The 19,565-nt window shown below is 31.9% G+C and overlaps 1 protein-coding gene across 4 annotated transcripts; it reads right to left on the bottom strand.

Annotated features, from left to right (window-relative positions):
- Positions 1-1,497: 1,497 nt before the first annotated feature.
- On the bottom strand, positions 1,498-19,554 carry LOC139497253 (uncharacterized). Of its 4 annotated transcripts, none has more exons than XM_071285406.1 (7): positions 19,407-19,554; positions 15,495-15,591; positions 14,277-15,447; positions 13,354-13,555; positions 12,094-12,291; positions 10,827-10,954; positions 1,498-4,837 (listed from the first exon to the last, which is right to left on the bottom strand). In XM_071285406.1, the coding sequence occupies exons 2-7, from the start codon at positions 15,506-15,508 to the stop codon at positions 4,199-4,201; spliced, it is 2,352 nt and encodes a 783-aa protein (XP_071141507.1). In that variant the 5' UTR covers positions 15,509-15,591; positions 19,407-19,554; the 3' UTR covers positions 1,498-4,198. The 4 variants fall into 4 exon arrangements, with proteins under 4 accessions (XP_071141507.1, XP_071141509.1, XP_071141510.1 ...); XM_071285408.1 differs by having other exon boundaries at positions 14,277-15,494; positions 15,531-15,591; XM_071285409.1 differs by having other exon boundaries at positions 14,277-15,488; positions 15,531-15,591.
- Positions 19,555-19,565: the final 11 nt, after the last annotated feature.

The following is a 19,565-nucleotide window of genomic DNA, read 5'->3' as shown; positions in this document are numbered from 1 at the left end:
TTTGACCATGTTGACTTCACCAATGCTTTTAGACCCCAATTAAACTACTAAAATAATAGAAACATTCTTAATAGAAGGGTTGAAGCATGAGAATGGTAATACAATTCTGATTTACAGATCAATATAATTTGGCAGTTAATTACTATGAGATACGAACATGTGCAAAATATGAAAGACAAAGGTGACATATATAAATTAGAATGATTGAATTGTTATGCATAATCTTTCAAAAAAACATGTGTTTATGTATGCATAATCTCTAAACAATACTATAGCATGAGAATCTTTCTAAATCAACAGATCAATTTCTACAAGAAACAAAGATAAAACTTACACTATGGTATAAGATAAATACAAACTTACACTATGGTATAAGATAAATACAAACTTACACTATGGTATAAGATAAATACAAACTTACACTATGGTATAAGATAAATACAAACTTACACTATGGTATAAGATAAATACAAACTTACACTATGGTATAAGATAAATACAAACTTACACTATGGTATAAGATAAATACATTTTGTAAGTCAATTATTAGTTACTGTTGATTCATTACTATTCATTGGATACCAATTCTCGTTTTGTGGGGAGTGGGTACAGGTGAACAACGAATTCGGTATGGGCCTTGCTCATTGTTGAAGGCCGTATGGTGACCTATAGTTGTTAATGTCTGTGTCATTTTGATCTTTTGTGGATAGTTGTCTCATTGGCAATCATACCACATCTTCTTTTTTATATTTGTATACAGAGACTGGAAAAACCACTAAAATCAAATATCCATGAATATGCAAGTTTTCAGTAATCCACGAAAATTGGTACCCACGAAAAATAAAGGAATCCACAGTATCATCAAACATTGACTAACAATACATACTACTGGGTATTTACTATTCTAAAGTCGAGACAACCATTTTACCCCAAAAATTTACCCTAAACAATCATTCTAATAATGACTTTTTATGACCAGAATCATCAATAAAACAAAACAAGACAAGAAAATAAACAAATATCAATGTTGGCTAACTATGACCATGTCAATAAAGCTGCGACAAGGCTTATTTTATATTTCCCTAATTTTCTTGTTTAAGAGCAGATAACTCATAATTAATTGTTCCCCCATCATATAATTATTGCAAGTACAATCAAAACGAACATGTTTAACCTTCCAACATTCTGTATGAGCCTGTCCCAAGTCAGGAGCCTCTTATTCAGTGGTTGTTGTTTGTTGGCTTTACTGTGGATTCATTTATTTTCGTGGATACCAATTTTCGTGGACTCAGGAAAAATTGTATTTTTGTGGATATTTGATTTCGAGGTTTAGCCAAAGTTCGCATACAAGCATATAAAAATGTTAACTTCGTTGAACATTTGAATTAGTGGTTTACTTCCACCCACGAACTCCACGAAAATTGATATCCCACAAATAATAATGAATCCATATTTGTATTTTTTTTCATTTTTTTTTTTATACATAAATCAGGTCGCTAATTTTCTTGTTTGAATTAATTTACATTTGTCATTTCAGAGCTAATTATAGCTGACTATGCATTAAGGGTTTTGCTCGTTGTTGTATGGGACATATAGTTGTCTTTTTGTCTCTTGTGGATAGTCTCATTGGCAATTATACCACATCTTCTAATTTTTATATGGTACCAACAGAAGGCACTTTGAAAATTGGGTAACAACCTATAGAAGAGATTTTTTAATTTCCTTGCTGCACAAGAATCAATTTTACGCTGACACACTATCGTCATCATGAATGCCTTCCATATATTTCATGTAGGTTTATAAGGAATTTGTTTTGAAGGAGGATTGAGATGATATGCATAACATAATTACTTTGCACTGATTACTATAATTATAACTTATCATAAATTGATTTAACAAAAATTGTAAATTCAGAAATTAATGCGAGGTTTTTATTGTTGCAAAAAATTCAACAGAGTTGTAAACCAAATACATTAAACTCACAATTTGAAATATTTTGTATGAATTAAAAAGGATTTTTCTCGAATTCGTAAAAATTAAAATAGCATTTAAGTCTAAAATGACAAAATCGCAATTATGAATGCTCGCAATTATTTCTGAATTTACAGTAATCAATATCCTTCAGAACATAAAGGGGTAATGATTGTTTTGATTTACATTTTGAACTTCAAACTTTGGAAGTTGTATTTTAAAAGCAAAGAAACTTTTGACAATATTGTGAATTGAGTTATTTCCCTTTGTACATGAAATTGTCGGTAGGACATACAAATCACTTAATATGGTCATGGATTGGACCTGAAGAATGTTCACACCACTACACATGCTTATTGTTTGTATAATGTCATACATTGTACTCAAAAACACAAGAAAATGTGTAATCTTAATCATACGTAGAATTGAGATATAGCTAGCCAGCCAGAACTAAAAACATCACATGTATCATCATAACCTACTGTGGATTCATTATTTTTTGTTAGACACCAATTTTCAAGGATTTCGTTGGTACAGGGAAACCACGAATTTAAACGTTAACAAATTGCAAACTTTATTGTAAGATTAAATGCAGACTTTTTGGAAAACCACAAAATAAAATATCCACGAACATGCAAGTTTTCCTCAATCTACGAATATTGATATCCACCAAAATAAATGAATCCACAGTAAAAATTAAATCATGACACTCACAGGTGATCATAACTTATCAAAATCATGACACTCACAGGTGCCATAACTTATCAAAATCATGACACTCACAGGTGCCATAACTTATCAAAATCATGACACTCACAGGTGCCATAACATGCATAACTTATCAAAATCATGACACTCACAGGTGCCATAACTTATCAAAATCATGACACTCACAGGTGCCATAACTTTTCAAAATCATGACACTCACAGGTGCCATAACTTATCAAAATCATGACACTCACAGGTGCCATAACTTATCAAAATCATGACACTCACAGGTGCCATAACATGCATAACTTATCAAAATCACATCAAAATCTACAACAAAACAAACCTCACAGCCAACATGGCATAAACAAATATATAATATCAGTTAAAGTAAAAAATTGCACATAATTAAATATTCATTATACAATTTTGATACATTTACGAGTTCAAATATATCATGTACATGCTCAAAAACAATTGGATGTGGATATAGCTTTCTTAAGAAGTCCTTAATATAATCTGGTGGGTCACAATATGGGCCATCTACTTTTATGTCAATAATAAAATTTATCATTCAACTTTTCTTTACTAACAGTGACCACACAGCTTTCTATTTTTAATATCACCTTCAAGGTCACACCTTGCTACTTAAATATGTATGGAAACATTGTCCTTATATGAAATATGAGTGCATTGTGGAGATATTGTCTTGAGATAAAAGTTTGAACTCTGATTGAACGCTAATATTATGAAAACTAAGAACAAATATTTGGGACATGTTTTGACCTGCCTTTAACGACAGAGGCAATTATACAAAATATAAATGTAAACGTAATGACATTGTTCATGTTGTTGTATAGTCTAGAAATGGGGTGTATTAATCTATAAAGACTACTTTTAACTACAGTACCTCTCTAATCAAAAGTTAATGTAACATGAAGTTCAGAAGAAATTAGAAATGGCCATGATGGCAGTAATTACAAATAGCAGAGGGCACATATTATTTAATCAAACACATGAAAAGTTTTGTAAGACTTTGTTGTATTCTATTATATCAATGTAAGTGTGTGAAAAAACCAACCACTACTTCATAGTAGTGCCTTTAACATGTTTAAACTTATTATTTCCGAAAACATTTTCACCTTCTTTATCTGCAATACATACATGTATATTCATGTCAGGCCAAACAAAAAAATATGTGTGTTTACTGTCACATGCTAGAAAAAAGTCAGTAGGAATGTAGGGATTTTTTTTTAATATTAATATTTTTGAATTGAGTCTATGTCATGTATGTGAGCAACATTGTAACGTAAACCGTGCTTATTCAAAAATGACCAAAAAAATCTATAGGGTAGGGGATAAAAATTAGGGAAGGTAGGGGTACAGTAAACACTTACTTTTATGTTTGGCCTAATATCAATGAATATCATCAACAGAAAAACAATGAATGACTAGCTGACAACAGTATATATAAAACATAATCTCTGCATAATTAAATAGACACCAGAAAAGACAACTACTAGAATCCAGTATCACAGGTTTCCATGGAAACCAATCCATAATATGGGTCCATTTGATCACAGTTTTGTTTAACTTGTTGGATTTCAGATATATCGTCACTTGTATCATTACTCAGTGTTATTTCATGATCGTCTGCTCTTTCATACTTCTCTACTTTGTCAGAATCTGAAACGTTTAGATAATCCAGATTTTTCGCTCTCCTTGTACCTATTCTTCTTCTCTTTTCTTTTACAATAGCAGGTTTAACGGAACCTCCATTTTCTTTCAGTTTTACTTCTTTTTCTTCTTCTTTTTCCCATTTGACAGGAAGTTTACCAAGAATTTTGACAAAACATCCCTGTGTGTCCACATTTATCTCAGTAACAACTTTATGTTCCTTTGTATCATTGGAATTTTCAAACAAACTTTTCTCATCAACAAAGTTTTGATCAGTGCTGCCATCTACTTCCTGTTCAGACTGATCACCTTCTCCTAATGTTATTTTACTTGTTGTTTTAACATGGAGTACCACCAAATCATCTTCCATTGTCACTTCAGCAGTTGTTACTGTGTTGTCATGGATACTAGATGTCGTCTGTTGTTCTTGAGATTTGTACTTTACAACATCTAATGGTTTCTCTTCATTCTCAGAATGGACCTGCAAAAATAATGATTTGAATGTTAGTTTGATATTATAATACCTTACATATATTTCAAACAATTCTATTGGGTAAAACGTTATCAAGTGACATGGAATAATTTAGTTAATTTTAATTTAATTGCAAGGAAGGACAAACAACCCTAAAAATTTACACAAGCGGTGAATAACCCTATTATGCACAGGCTAATAACCTTTTGAGTTTCTTGATTTGTACAAGAGTTATCTCCCATGAAAATTATGTCACAGTCATAAATAAACAACATGGCAACGTCTACGTTGCAGGAGTCTATCAACAAACAAGCATTGGAAATTCATCTAGTTAGGACGATATAGCTTGTAAACGGCCATTTTCAGGGCCATCTATATACCAACTTTATTTAATATATTTGTTGATGACATAGGAAAATACTTAGATACAAACTTAACTAGTGCAGTTAATTTAAATGGTCAAAAAGTGAACCATTTATTGTATGCAGATGATTTATTGTTGATATCAGAATCTGCAGATGGTCTCCAGAACTCTCTTGATTCTTTACAAAAATATAGTACTGAATGGAAACTGGACGTGAACCTTAAGAAAACAAAAATTATAATTTTCTCTAAAATTAAAGTAAATAAAGAAAACTTTTACTTTTATTACAGCTCTAATGCAATTGAAATTGTTGATTGTTATAAATACTTAGGAGTTGATTTTCATAGCTATGGAAAATTTATACAGGCAGTGTCAAGCCTCTCAGATAAAGCTAAAAAAGCATATTTTGCATTGAAGTCAAAACTACCATATAGTGAAAATTTGTCTGTTAAGACTTGGCTCCAGCTTTTTAATTCAATGATAACTCCTATTTTAACTTATGGATCAGAAGTATGGATATCAGAATTCAAACCAAATTTTGAAGCATTAGACAAAAGTAAATTAGAAAAAACACAAAACTCCATATTTAAAAACATACTTGGGGTTCATGGAAAGTCTTCCAATCTAGCAGTGCGGTGTGAATTGGGCACTTTACCCATTAGCATTAAATGTTATCAACTTATGTTTAAATATTATGAGCGTCTCAGTAATATTGGTGAACGGTCTGGTGGTCCGCATGAAATTCTCAAAGCTGCTTTTGAAGTGGACAAAACTCTCACAAATAAAGAAAATTCATGGTCTTATAAACTATCTGAATTAATGAAATATATTGGAATATCCTTTAACAAGCATTGTAATATTAATTTCAAACAGAAACTAGAAGATTTCTACAAAAATAAAATTATTTTTGAACTTTCTAAGATAAAAGATGGAAACTGTGGTAAACTTTTATTTTTTAGTAAAATTTATACTAAATTTAAACAACAAGAATATTTAAATTTTAATATTCCTAAATACCTTAGAAAAAAACTCACTAAATTAAGAATAAGTGCACACTCATTAGCAATAGAAACTGGGAGGTATGCAAGACCAAAAATACCATCTAATGAGAGATTTTGTAAATTTTGCACAGAAAAAATTGAAAATGAGATTCATTTCTTGATTGAATGTCCGCAATATAAAAACATTAGATCTAAATATAAAATAAATGATATTAATTCAAATAATTTGGATGAAAATTTTACCAAAATGTTAAATCCTATGTCTGAAAAGGAATTAAAATCTATTTGTATGTATATTGAAGAAGCTCTTGATTTGAGAGACCACCATACCGTTTCATCAGATAATAATCTTTTACAGTAGTTTGTGCATATACATATATATATATAAATATCTTGTATTGTGTGTTTTAAGTAAATATACGAAAATCTATAATAATACTGAAATATAAGTCTATGGTATCAATATCAGTCTATAATGTATTTGTATACATAGAATTGGCTCATGACTTGTTACATGAATCTTTATTTCATTTATATGTTGTTTTAATATTATAATTGTCTGTATTTGGATCACGCCTCTATTGTGCTCTTTCCAATAAAATATTGAATATACCACAGAAAGAGTCTACCTTTATTGTACATACATGAAATGTCAAAACACGAAAATATTTTTTCTGTTACAATATTTTTCGTTAATTGAAAAACATGGAATCAGTGTTTATCCAAAATTGTCAACCTTACTCGAGTTGACAATTTTGGCTAATCAACTCCTCAGCGGGCCATAATTGTTTTATATAATTAGTTTTAATCAACTCCTCAGCGGGCCATAATTGTTTTATATAATTAGTTTTAATCAACTCCTCAGCGGGCCATAATTGTTTTATATAATTAGTTTTAATCAACTCCTCAGCGGGCCATAATTGTTTTATATAATTAGTTTTTGAGCAATTTAAGCAAGAGTTATTTCCCTTTTTGTTGCTACGATGAGGTCTATCATCCAAATTCCTTTAAAAATCTGCCAAATTTGTCAGGCCACATTTAAAAGAATGTCTGTTTCCCCTCCCCCGGGTCTACCCTTTGTAAACAGACCAGGAAGGCAGGTTCTTTCTTTTTTTTTTTTTTTAACTGGATGTGATTGTCATAGCATGGTCACATGAATGGTTTGACTTGTCCAGTCCAGGCCACTTATCAGTTGTTTGTGCTCAATTTGAGTGTATTTATTTAGATTATCAATCCTTTTGCTTTCAAGCATTTTCCAAAAATGGAAACAAATTATCTTCAGGAAAAAAATAATTTTGATTTTTTTGTGGAAAATAATTTTTTGACCCGGGTGGGGGGAGGGGAAACAAACATATTTTTAATTTTGGCCTGACTTGTTTGACTGAAAGCTAGACTTAAATAAAATGTAATTTTTTTAACAATTAAAATTTGTTTAAAGTCATATGAAACAAAAAATAAGTGACTGGTGAAAAATAATGTTTATCCAATTCTTGAACCAATGCATGTATATATCATGCACGATTTTATCATTTTTTACGCAAACATATTGTATAATCGTCAATTTTTATTTTCTCTCTGTCTGTTAAAATGTGAAAATATGGCAGCTCATTAACTGTAGTGTTTTGAAGCCGTAGTTTACCGATTGTCACCTTATAGTAAACAATCAACAAAGAAACATTGATATTGAGCACATGTATAACATGTACAATAAGATAATAATTTATTTCAGTGACAGATAAATGCATATTGGGATCACAGGATTTTTACAAGAAGTGTCACACTAAGGTAACTTGCATATTGAAAACGTGTCTGTGAATTGCTTCCTGGAAGCTAGCAATTAAAAAAAAGTAAAATTCTTCTAAATCTGGACAAATAAAAGAATTTTCTTCAGAAAAAAGTATACAGTACTGTATACTGTACATAAGTTTAAAAATGTAAACTATCCATTTTGTTATAAAACACACATATGCATCATTTTCTTTTAAATTTGAGGTTTCATATGACTTTAAGCCTTGTTTAATTCATCACTAAAATCTAGTAAGGATCTCTCATCAGACTTGTTTGTACAACATGTTACATTGATGATAGCTATTCAAATAATAAAATCAACCATCTACACCTTCAAAATGGCTGCCAAGACAAATAACTCAAAATGCATCATAATGAAAGCGTTGATAGGGGTTAATTTTATCAAATAGGTTGTGCCATGGTTCTGTTATATAATGGATTTCTACAATCCATCACAACCAAAATAATACTAGTATTGTTAATTACGAAATTATGATGATTACATGCAGACCTTGTTGTACTGATCCCAACATTGCATTGATTTCTGATGTTATCATGTGACATAAGTATGTGAAATAAAATAGAACACAGTAAAACAGACTATCTTGGAACTGACGTATTTCCTAGTCTTTCACTTATACGGTATTATCAATTGTTTATTATTGACCATAGGTATTATCAATTGTTTATTATTGACATCAACAACTTTTTTACTTGTTTTTAACTACATGTAGCAAAAGTGTAAGATCTTAGAAGTACTTGTTCCTGTTTTTGTAAAATAATTGTCAAACATACCACATCATGGTATTGGCTTTGCTCATTGTTTAACATACCACATCATGGTATTGGCTTTGTTCATTGTTTAACATACCACATCATGGTATTGGCTTTGCTCATTGTTTAACATACCACATCATGGTATTGGCTTTGTTCATTGTTTAACATACCACATCATGGTATTGGCTTTGCTCATTGTTTAACATACCACATCATGGTATTGGCTTTGCTCATTGTTTAACATACCACATCATGGTATTGGCTTTGCTCATTGTTTAACATACCACATCATGGTATTGGCTTTGCTCATTGTTTAACATACCACATCATGGTATTGGCTTTGCTCATTGTCAAACATACCACATCATGGTATTGGCTTTGTTCATTGTTTAACATACCACATCATGGTATTGGCTTTGCTCATTGTTTAACATACCACATCATGGTGTTGGCTTTGCTCATTGTCAAACATACCACATCATGGTATTGGCTTTGCTCATTGTCAAACATACCACATCATGGTATTGGCTTTGCTCATTGTTTAACATACCACATCATGGTATTGGCTTTGCTCATTGTCAAACATACCACATCATGGTATTGGCTTTGCTCATTGTCAAACATACCACATCATGGTATTGGCTTTGCTCATTGTTTAACATACCACATCATGGTATTGGCTTTGCTCATTGTCAAACATACCACATCATGGAATTGGCTTTGCTCATTGTCAAACATACCACATCATGGTATTGACTTTGCTCATTGTCAAACATACCACATCATGGTATTGGCTTTGCTCATTGTTTAACATACCACATCATGGTATTGGCTTTGCTCATTGTCAAACATACCACATCATGGTATTGGCTTTGCTCATTGTTTAACATACCACATCATGGTATTGGCTTTGTTCATTGTTTAACATACCACATCATGGTATTGGCTTTGCTCATTGTTTAACATACCACATCATGGTATTGGCTTTGTTCATTGTTTAACATACCACATCATGGTATTGGCTTTGCTCATTGTCAAACATACCACATCATGGTATTGGCTTTGCTCATTGTCAAACATACCACATCATGGTATTGGCTTTGCTCATTGTCAAACATACCACATCATGGTATTGGCTTTGCTCTGACATTGTTTAACATACCACATCATGGTATTGGCTTTGCTCATTGTTTAACATACCACATCATGGTATTGGCTTTGCTCATTGTCAAACATACCACATCATGGTATTGGCTTTGCTCATTGTTTAACATACCACATCATGGTATTGGCTTTGCTCATTGTTTAACATACCACATCATGGTATTGGCTTTGCTCATTGTTTAACATACCACATCATGGTATTGGCTTTGCTCATTGTTTAACATACCACATCATGGTATTGGCTTTGCTCATTGTTTAACATACCACATCATGGTGTTGGCTTTGCTCATTGTCAAACATACCACATCATGGTATTGGCTTTGCTCATTGTCAAACATACCACATCATGGTATTGGCTTTGCTCATTGTTTAACATACCACATCATGGTATTGGCTTTGCTCATTGTCAAACATACCACATCATGGTATTGGCTTTGCTCATTGTCAAACATACCACATCATGGTATTGGCTTTGCTCATTGTTTAACATACCACATCATGGTATTGGCTTTGCTCATTGTCAAACATACCACATCATGGAATTGGCTTTGCTCATTGTCAAACATACCACATCATGGTATTGGCTTTGCTCATTGTCAAACATACCACATCATGGTATTGGCTTTGCTCATTGTCAAACATACCACATCATGGTATTGGCTTTGCTCATTGTTTAACATACCACATCATGGTATTGGCTTTGCTCATTGTTTAAGACTGTACATTGACTGACAAACATACCACACCATGGTATTGGCTTTGCTCATTGTTTAAGACTGTACATTGACCTGTAGTTGTTAATTGCTGTATCATTTGGTCTCTTGTGAAGAGTTGTCTCATTGGCAATAATACCACATCTTCTTTTTTTATACCTCATCTCCTTATTGTACAATTGTTCACTTACCCAAACTTTGACCTCTGTGGAACCTTGTCGACCACTAGAAGAGCTGCTCTCTGTAGAGGTCATGGTGTCACTGTGATCTGTATAAGGAATTCCTATTTCTACGTCTCTCGTTTCTGTTTTTCTTGCAGCTATTGTTTTGTACAAAGGAAAGTAATTAATAAAGACTTATAATAAAAAAAAAAAAAAAAAAAATTTCACTGTCTCCTGCTTTGCACATAATTTACCCTAGGTACAAGGACAATAATTAAATATAGTACTTTTTGTTTGTTTTTAAAACAATTAATAAATATCTTAGAATAAACTGTTAACACACGTACAGAGATATGTCTCGCCTTTCTGTTATTTTGATAATGCAAATCTTGAAATTAAGAAAGCAATATATTAACAGGTAAGTTATGCAAATATTCACTTATACTACTGCATGCCAATTGGCAATTAACATTGGCCTACCACTAATGGTTCCCCTTAAATGTACCTAATCACAAAGAAATACATGTGTTTCAAACAAAGTCAATAGACCATTGGGCCAGGTGAGCTAAAAAGGGCGACAATGGCTGAGTCAATAGACCCTTGGGCCAGGTGAGCTCAAAAGGGCGACAATGGCTGATGACATCACATATATCAAGAACACAACGTTCTTTAAATCTTTGAAAAGGAAGGGTAAAAATCATTATAGAAACAGATTCCACCACTATAACTTGTGAATTCAGACAATAAATGTAAACGATTAGGAAATTCAAACAGTAACTTGTGCTGTATTTGGTTCTGAGAATTAGCTGTGTGTTCTAGAATTTATTTATATGGTCTATATACTCATATGGTCCAGCCCTTTAATATAATTTATCGCACCGCTGGTAAATTGTCACGTTGTGATTGGTTTAAAGCCGTCATGTGGTGACCCCCTATGAGACCGTAGGGGGTTAGTAAATTTCATAGGGGGTCCATGACGTCACGTCTACTGTTAATGGTGACGTCCTCCATATATGTTGTTTTTCTTTTATTGTTTATTTTACAACAAAACGCAGCAGAAAAAGTCCAGCGTGCGATAAATTCATTATAAGGTTAACTACTGACCCCCTACAGACCCATAGACAGTCAATAAAATCCATAGTGGATTAGGCCTCCGGAGTCACCCTCTATGGATTTTACAAACCCTCTATGGATCCAACTTATAATGACCAAAGGAGTATAATACTTATATGGTCACCAGACTCATCACCATACGTGTATGATCCAAATACTGATATGGTCCAGAACATATACATACCTAGTTGTGCCTTCGTTCTGACTCTGTTCTGTTCCTCTCTCTGTTTTCTGTGGTTTCTGATCCATTTCTGTCGTTTACGATGGTGGTAATATTTGACCCCAAAGTAAGTCGGAACAAAGATGACACTGCCACCTATGAACACTGCAGCGGCTGCCACAATTAAACCACTTAGTAAAACACCTCCAAATATCTTTGCACCTAGAAATGCAAAAAAACAGTGTTGTTACATCAACAAATCATTCCAAACACAACGTATAGTTGATCCAGTGCTTAAAGTATCAAATCTAAGAGTTTATGATCAGCTTATTTTAATATAATAAGTTCCTCAGAAATTTGTTTTTATTGTTTCGTCATAAACTTGATAAATCAGGTTGTTAAAGGGGCACTAGCTGTCAAATTCATATTCACCCGTTTGACTTAAATTCTCATATTTGTTTTATAATAATGTAAAACAATTATCCACACTATTAAAAGTCTAAAATAAACATTTTACAGAGCATGGTATCGATAATATGAAGGTTCGTTTCGTGTGTATTTTAGTCTAGAGATGCCATCTAATCAACTATCAAGTCAACCTTCGATGGCCATATACAGTATATAAACATAAATATAGATTATATAGATTAAGCTAATTCGTGCAATTTAATTTTGCTATGTATCTTTAATTTCCTATCATAGATTAAAAATATATGTTTATATATTGCTGTTCGGTGTGAGCCACGGCTCCTTGTTGAAGGCCGTACCTTGACCTATAATGGTTTACTTTTATAAATTGTTATTTGGATGGAGAGTTGTCTCATTGGCACTCATACCACATCTTCCTTTATCTATTTATCCTGGTTAAATGAAGTTCACATGAATATGGATTCAATGAGGTCGAATTATTCACTTGCAAGTGAATAATTCATCATCAATGTTTCTTATCTTATTTTGACAAAATTGAAACATACAGGCTGCTAAAAGCGATTTATTATTTCACTTTCATCATGTTCATTATTGACTGATTATGAACCAAAAAAATCATATTTTAGATTTTCTATATCATGTATATAACTCGTAGCTTTAATCTTTTTATGATTTTGTGATGTCATAAATATTTAAAGCTGACAAAATAAAAAAGTCTAGATTTGTCTCATTGTTGAAGGCCTTTGACCTATAGTTGCATAAATTCATGTAATTTTGGCTATGGTGAAAAGTTGTTTTATTGACAATTATACCACATTTCCTTCTTTTATATTAATGTACTGAATATTGACCTACCAAGGACACTCCCCCTGACCGCCTTCCTAGCCATTGGCTTGTCTGGTAGTAAGTTATATTTACATCCAAACGGACTAAATCTGTCACTGTGTTTACCAATCAGTTTCATCTGTATGTACCGATCTCCACAGCGATAACAAAAACTTGTGTTACAATTCCTACAGGTCATATGACTACAGCCACTTTTCTTCTGGATAAATACCTGTAATAAACATGATTAATATGATACACATGATAGACATGATAAATTACAACTCCTACAGGTTATGAGACTACAGCCACTCTTCTTCTGGATAAATACCTATAATAAACATGATTAGTATGATAAACATGATCAATAACAATTCCTTCAAGTCATATGACTACAGCCACTCTTCTTCTGGATAAATACCTATAATAAACATGATTAGTATGATAAACATGATCAATAACAATTCCTTCAAGTCATATGACTACAGCCACTCTTCTTCTGGATAAATACCTATAATAAACATGATTAGTATGATAAACATGATCAATAACAATTCCTTCAAGTCATATGACTACAGCCACTCATCTTCTGGATAAATACCTATAATAAACATGATTAATATGATAAACATGATAGCCAAAATAAACAAGTTACATGATAATTAACCATGAGATTTCTTTCACAAAGTTAACTGAATGTTGCATGCTTACTTGTTATCTTGTCTTAGCTTGTTGACTTATATCCAAATAAATATCAAAATATTAATTGGCTTGGAGGTTAATAATATCCAAATATTGATTGGCTTGGAGGTTAATAATATCCAAATATTGATTGGCTAGCTTGGAGGTTAATAAAAATTGAATTCTATGCATATTTTACATCTAAAGTGACAAAAAAAAACAACAAACAGGCCAAAGACAACCAAATCCTTATGTGCTCTGGTCAAGCTTACCTTACATTTAGGACATCTGACAGCATTCTTTTGACCATAACTCAACTCTTTAGCCCAGTTCTTCACCAGCTTGTCCCCCTTTTTGAACTCTTTGCACTTAACATCTTCATGCCAAGGAGCATGACAATCATAGCACCAGGTTAATCCGCACCGTGAACAAATTACCTTTAGACCTGCTGCTGAATTTTTATTTTTCTTTTTCAACGTTTCGGGTGATAAGGTTGGTAAAATTTCACTTTTGTTTTGAAGTAAACAACATCGTGGACAAGTTTTCACATTAGGATCTTTATTTTCCTCAATTAAAAATCGGTAAAATTTATCTTTCAATTCAGTCGGTAACAAAGCCAAAATTTCATCTCTATGAACATAAGAGTCACAATTAATACATTGTAAACGTACATTTCTTTGTTCGACCTCATTTTTTACATATTCCTGCAAACAGTTCTCACAAACAGGTACACTACAACATAGCCTCTTTCTGGTATCAATGTCTTCACTCAGACAGATTTCACAATTTCCTTTTATTTTACTACTACATGGATATTGAGGATCCTGTTTTTGTCCATCAAGCATTTGTCGCATCGGCCAAGGAATCGGACCATCAAAATCCATGTCCAGTCCCTGTATATCTTCTAGAAATTGCTGAATCATACTATCATCTTGATCAAAGATATTTCTAAAGTGATCATTAATATAATTGAATTCCTCAGCTTCAGCATCATAATCGTCCGCGTCAACATCATAATCGTCAATGTTGGATTCGTCCTCATCGTTATCTGAATCGACCTTGAAGTTTTCTGGTATCATCTCATCGTCATACCTCCCTGCATCGCTATGACTACTGGAGGAGGCTTCATTGTCAGGATGCAGAGTAAAATGGCTCTTGTCGGAAAGTTTTAAATCACTGTCATTCTTAAACTTGATAAAAATATAATTATCATGTTCAGTCTCATATGATCCTCTGCGGCCCTGAGGTGTCACACCAGGGTCACCTTGACCTTTGTAGGTCATCATTTGACCTGTCACAACTGTGTCTCCTTGACCTTTGTATGCCATCATTTGACCTATTTCTTCAGAACTATTATCTCCAGTTTCATGAGTTTTATTTTTAGGTTCTATAATTTCAGTTTTTGTTGAATTCTTCCCTGGAAACCTGCATTTTCTGACAGTCCTGTCCACACTCATGTTTTTAGTAAGATCCCCTGACTGTTTCTTTACCTGTCCACACTCATGTTTTTAGTAAGATCCCCTGACTGTTTCTTTATCTGATACTACCTGATACTATCAGAATATAGCCATTCCTATCTGTGTGTAACTGAAAATAAAAGAGTAAACATTTGTAACTGTGTGTTAACAACAATCTACACATATATGATGTTTCAATATTTTTGTCAAATACGAGCCAGTCTAAAATTCAAGTAAGGAGCAGTAACTCAGTTTGACCAATAAAACATTTTAAGAGTCAGTCTAGAATTGGCAAAGCATTTTAAGTAAAGGGGCAGTAACTCAGTTTGTCCAATAAGACATTTTAAGAGCCAGTCTAGAATTGGCAAAGCATTTTAAGTAAAGGGGCAGTAACTCAGTTTGTCCAATAAGACATTTTAAGAGCCAGTCTAGAATTGGCAAAGTATTTTAAGTAAAGGGGAAGTAACTCAGTTTGTCCAATAAGGCATTTTAAGAGCCAGTCTAGAATTGGCAAAGCATTTTAAGTACATGTACATTTGTAGGAGGTAAATGTAGCTTTAGAAATAAATGCACCATTTCTTATTGATAATTATACATGTATATATACTTTTTTTTGTACAAAGAAAATATTAAATTGTGACATCAAGTGTTTACATGTGCATGTAAAAATAAATAGTTACAAGTATCTCCATCTTGATCACGATTTACAATTACACTTATAAATGTTATTATTACATGCTTATGTAAGTTATACATGTACATTAATATATATATAAGTAGTATTAATATTATATATTTACGTCAAGTATATGCCTCTTAAGTATGATGATGTTTGTAAGTCGTCTGGGATAATCAAACGACAAAGTCAATTTATAATTAAATCGGCAATCAGAAATATAAGTACATTTATAAGCTAGGGAAGATAGAATTGTTAAATCGGCAATCAGAAATACAAGTTCATTGTGTAAGCTAGGGAAGATAGAATTGTTAAATCAGCAATCAGAAATACAAGTACATTGTGTATAAAGCTAATGAAGATGGAATTGTTAAATCGGCAATCAGATATACAAGTACATTGTGTAAGCTAGGGAAGATAGAATTGTTAAATCGGCAATCAAGATATACAAGTACATTGTGTATAAAGCTAGGGAAGATAGAATTGTTAACAAAGATGGATTGAAACCTTTTATCTATCATTACTTGTTATTTGCAGAATACCTCATATATATCATGTATATTCAAGGAATGACTGTAATATTTTTTCTGTCTATGAAGACATGGAAGAAATAACATAAAAAATTTGGTGCACACTGAATAACGCGCATAGTGAGTTAATTAACAGTGTGCACCACATTTTTTATGTTATTAACCCTGAAAAAACATTGATGACGTAACGGTCACATGACTAAATTATGTCTATGGGCAGATAACAAAATAACATCAGCCAATCAGAAGACGCATAACATCAAAAATTAAATTATACAATGATTTAGTCAAATGTGTGGGATTTTTTTTTAATATTGAGATTTCTCCGCACAAACTTATCATGCCTCTTGTTTGTCTTTTTAAAGTGAAAATACACTAACCTGATGAACTTGAGTAAATGTCACCACAGTACATTTGCAGTATCAATTAAATTAGTACATATTGCTATTTTGTCATGTTTGTTGTGTGTATTTCCTGTAGTATATATATATTTTTTTTATTACACATGTTACATATATTGGGTATGTATTGATGCGTTTTGTTATTTGATTTTGCCATGTGATTATGGACTTTCCGAATTGATTTTCCTCTAAGTTCAGTATTTTTGTGATTTTACTTTTAGCATATCCATCCATCCAAGGAATGCCAATGTCATGCATGTGTCATAGGAGGTGTGCGTACCAAGGTTGGCAAAAAAAAAAAAAACATCAATACTAGCGAGTACATATACATGCAGTACTGTAATACATGTATTGAACAGGCTTGTGGCGCAAATACCAGGAAGTACCATGAGTACTGTTTAATTGAAAATTATATAGGAAATACATTGTTATCATGGTTATAGGAAATACATTGTAACTATGAAGAGTGCACTCACAGTCACTTACATGTCTCTCCTTTGTTTTGTACTTTATGAACCATGATTTCTTTTATTTTGAACATGTTGAAAGTATATAAAACTAATATAATGTAGGTGAAATCAAAGACTTTAAGTCCTGACTAAATAACAATGTAACAATTACTTCTGAAATGTCTTGACTTAAACAAAATTAATATTGTATAAAAAAGAAGATGTGGTATGATTGCCAATGAGACAACTATCCACTATCCACAAAAGACCAAAATGACACAAACATTAAGTCTAAATGAAAAATTCATTTTTATTTTTCACCCCCTCTTTTTTTATCTGAAATTATATTATATTTCATGTTTTGAACAAAAATGATAACAGAATTTTTATTCATTTTTAAAATATATACATGTATGAAAATTTTATTTAAAATTTTCGACCCTCCTTTTATTTTTATCTTGATCTTGGTAACTTACAATGTGTGATAAATGTACATGTAAGCATGGTAAGTGCAAAATAACTGACATGATTAACTTCAAACTAGTCGAAATTTTTACATTTTTGTTTTATCATTTTAAACCAACAACCAACAGTTATTTTCAGTTGATTTATGTTTTTATCCCAAACAAAAAGACATGAAAATGTTTAACTTTTTAAGTGTTTTAAGTGTATTACATGTATAAATACATCTGAAATTATAATTCATGCATTTAACAAAACAAATGCCTTCTACGTGTAGTTTTATCCGAGGATGAAGAAAATATCACTTTACATTGTAGCTAGCATACAACAAAATGTTTATCATAGATATAGGAAGATGTGGTGTGAGTGCCAATGAGAGAACTCTCCATTCAAATAACAATTTAAAAAGTAAACCATTATAGGTTAAAGTACGGCCTTCAACACGGAGCCTTGGCTCACACCGAACAACAAGCTATAAAGGGCCCCAAAATTACTTGTGTAAAACCATTCAAACGGGAAAACCAACGGTCTAATAAGTTTATATTGTATATATAGTATCATTCATTTTAAAAATTGAATCATACAAACATGACAAAGCATGGCAAAGGAAATAATTATGATGATGAACTATTTAGATTTTGCTGTTGTTTTTTGTTTTGTTTTTTTGTTTGTTTTAATTTAATTTTATCATGTTTATGGAGATTATAAGGAGAGGAAGTCTGCTGTTAAGGTACAAAAAAACCCAAAAAAAACAAAAATTTAAAATTTTCCCCCAAAAGGTCATTCTACTATTCATTTCTATTAAACATGACTTATAATGAACTCAAAATTGTTAACTTTTCATTCAGACTTTTTTCTTTTCCCACATTTGCACAGAAATCTACTTCCTTTTTTCGCTCTTGTTTGTCATGTATCGGAAGGAACACAATACCAATTTCATTTTTAAGAATTCTTTGATACAATGTACATGTACATGTATGAAAAAACGTTACCTGATACATGTAGTGTTTCTTTGTTTACATTGAATACGACGTCATAACTTTATATAACGTCAACACTAAAATTGTAAACGTTATGGTATTTGAGTTTCATTTTTAGTAGATTTTGAAGTTCAAAAATGTTTGAATTAAAATACACAAAAAAATAATTATTTATACAGACTTCGTCCCCTTTCACAGCTAATGCCTGCCTCATATTTTAAAATTATATTGTAGCTGTCATACCTTACCTGTACGATTGAATCCTGAACTAATGAATAGAAAAAAAGCACTTCATATAAAATGACAGTTTTCTTTAAATAGATTTCTAATTTTATCAACAACAATCATTGGTTACTGATGAAGGGTACATAAATAAACAATGAACATGATGAAACAACAGTTTTGTACATACGTAAACAAAATTATTCGAACACTTTCGGCGCTTACCATAGTTTAGTGGTACAGGAAAGCTTTTGTCTTGAATAAAACAGATCACATTCTTTGTCATTTCATTGAAATAATTCGATTGTTTACAATATTTTGTCAGCTGATGAATTACATTCCAATCCCTTTTTCTTTCTTTCGGAACATTTCTGACAGGTTTAT

This window comes from Mytilus edulis, chromosome 12 (assembly GCF_963676685.1).
Source record: "Mytilus edulis chromosome 12, xbMytEdul2.2, whole genome shotgun sequence".
Classification (NCBI taxonomy): domain Eukaryota; kingdom Metazoa; phylum Mollusca; class Bivalvia; order Mytilida; family Mytilidae; genus Mytilus; species Mytilus edulis.
Note: the sequence above shows the minus strand (reverse complement) of the source record. Positions and strands in the feature narration are given on the sequence as shown.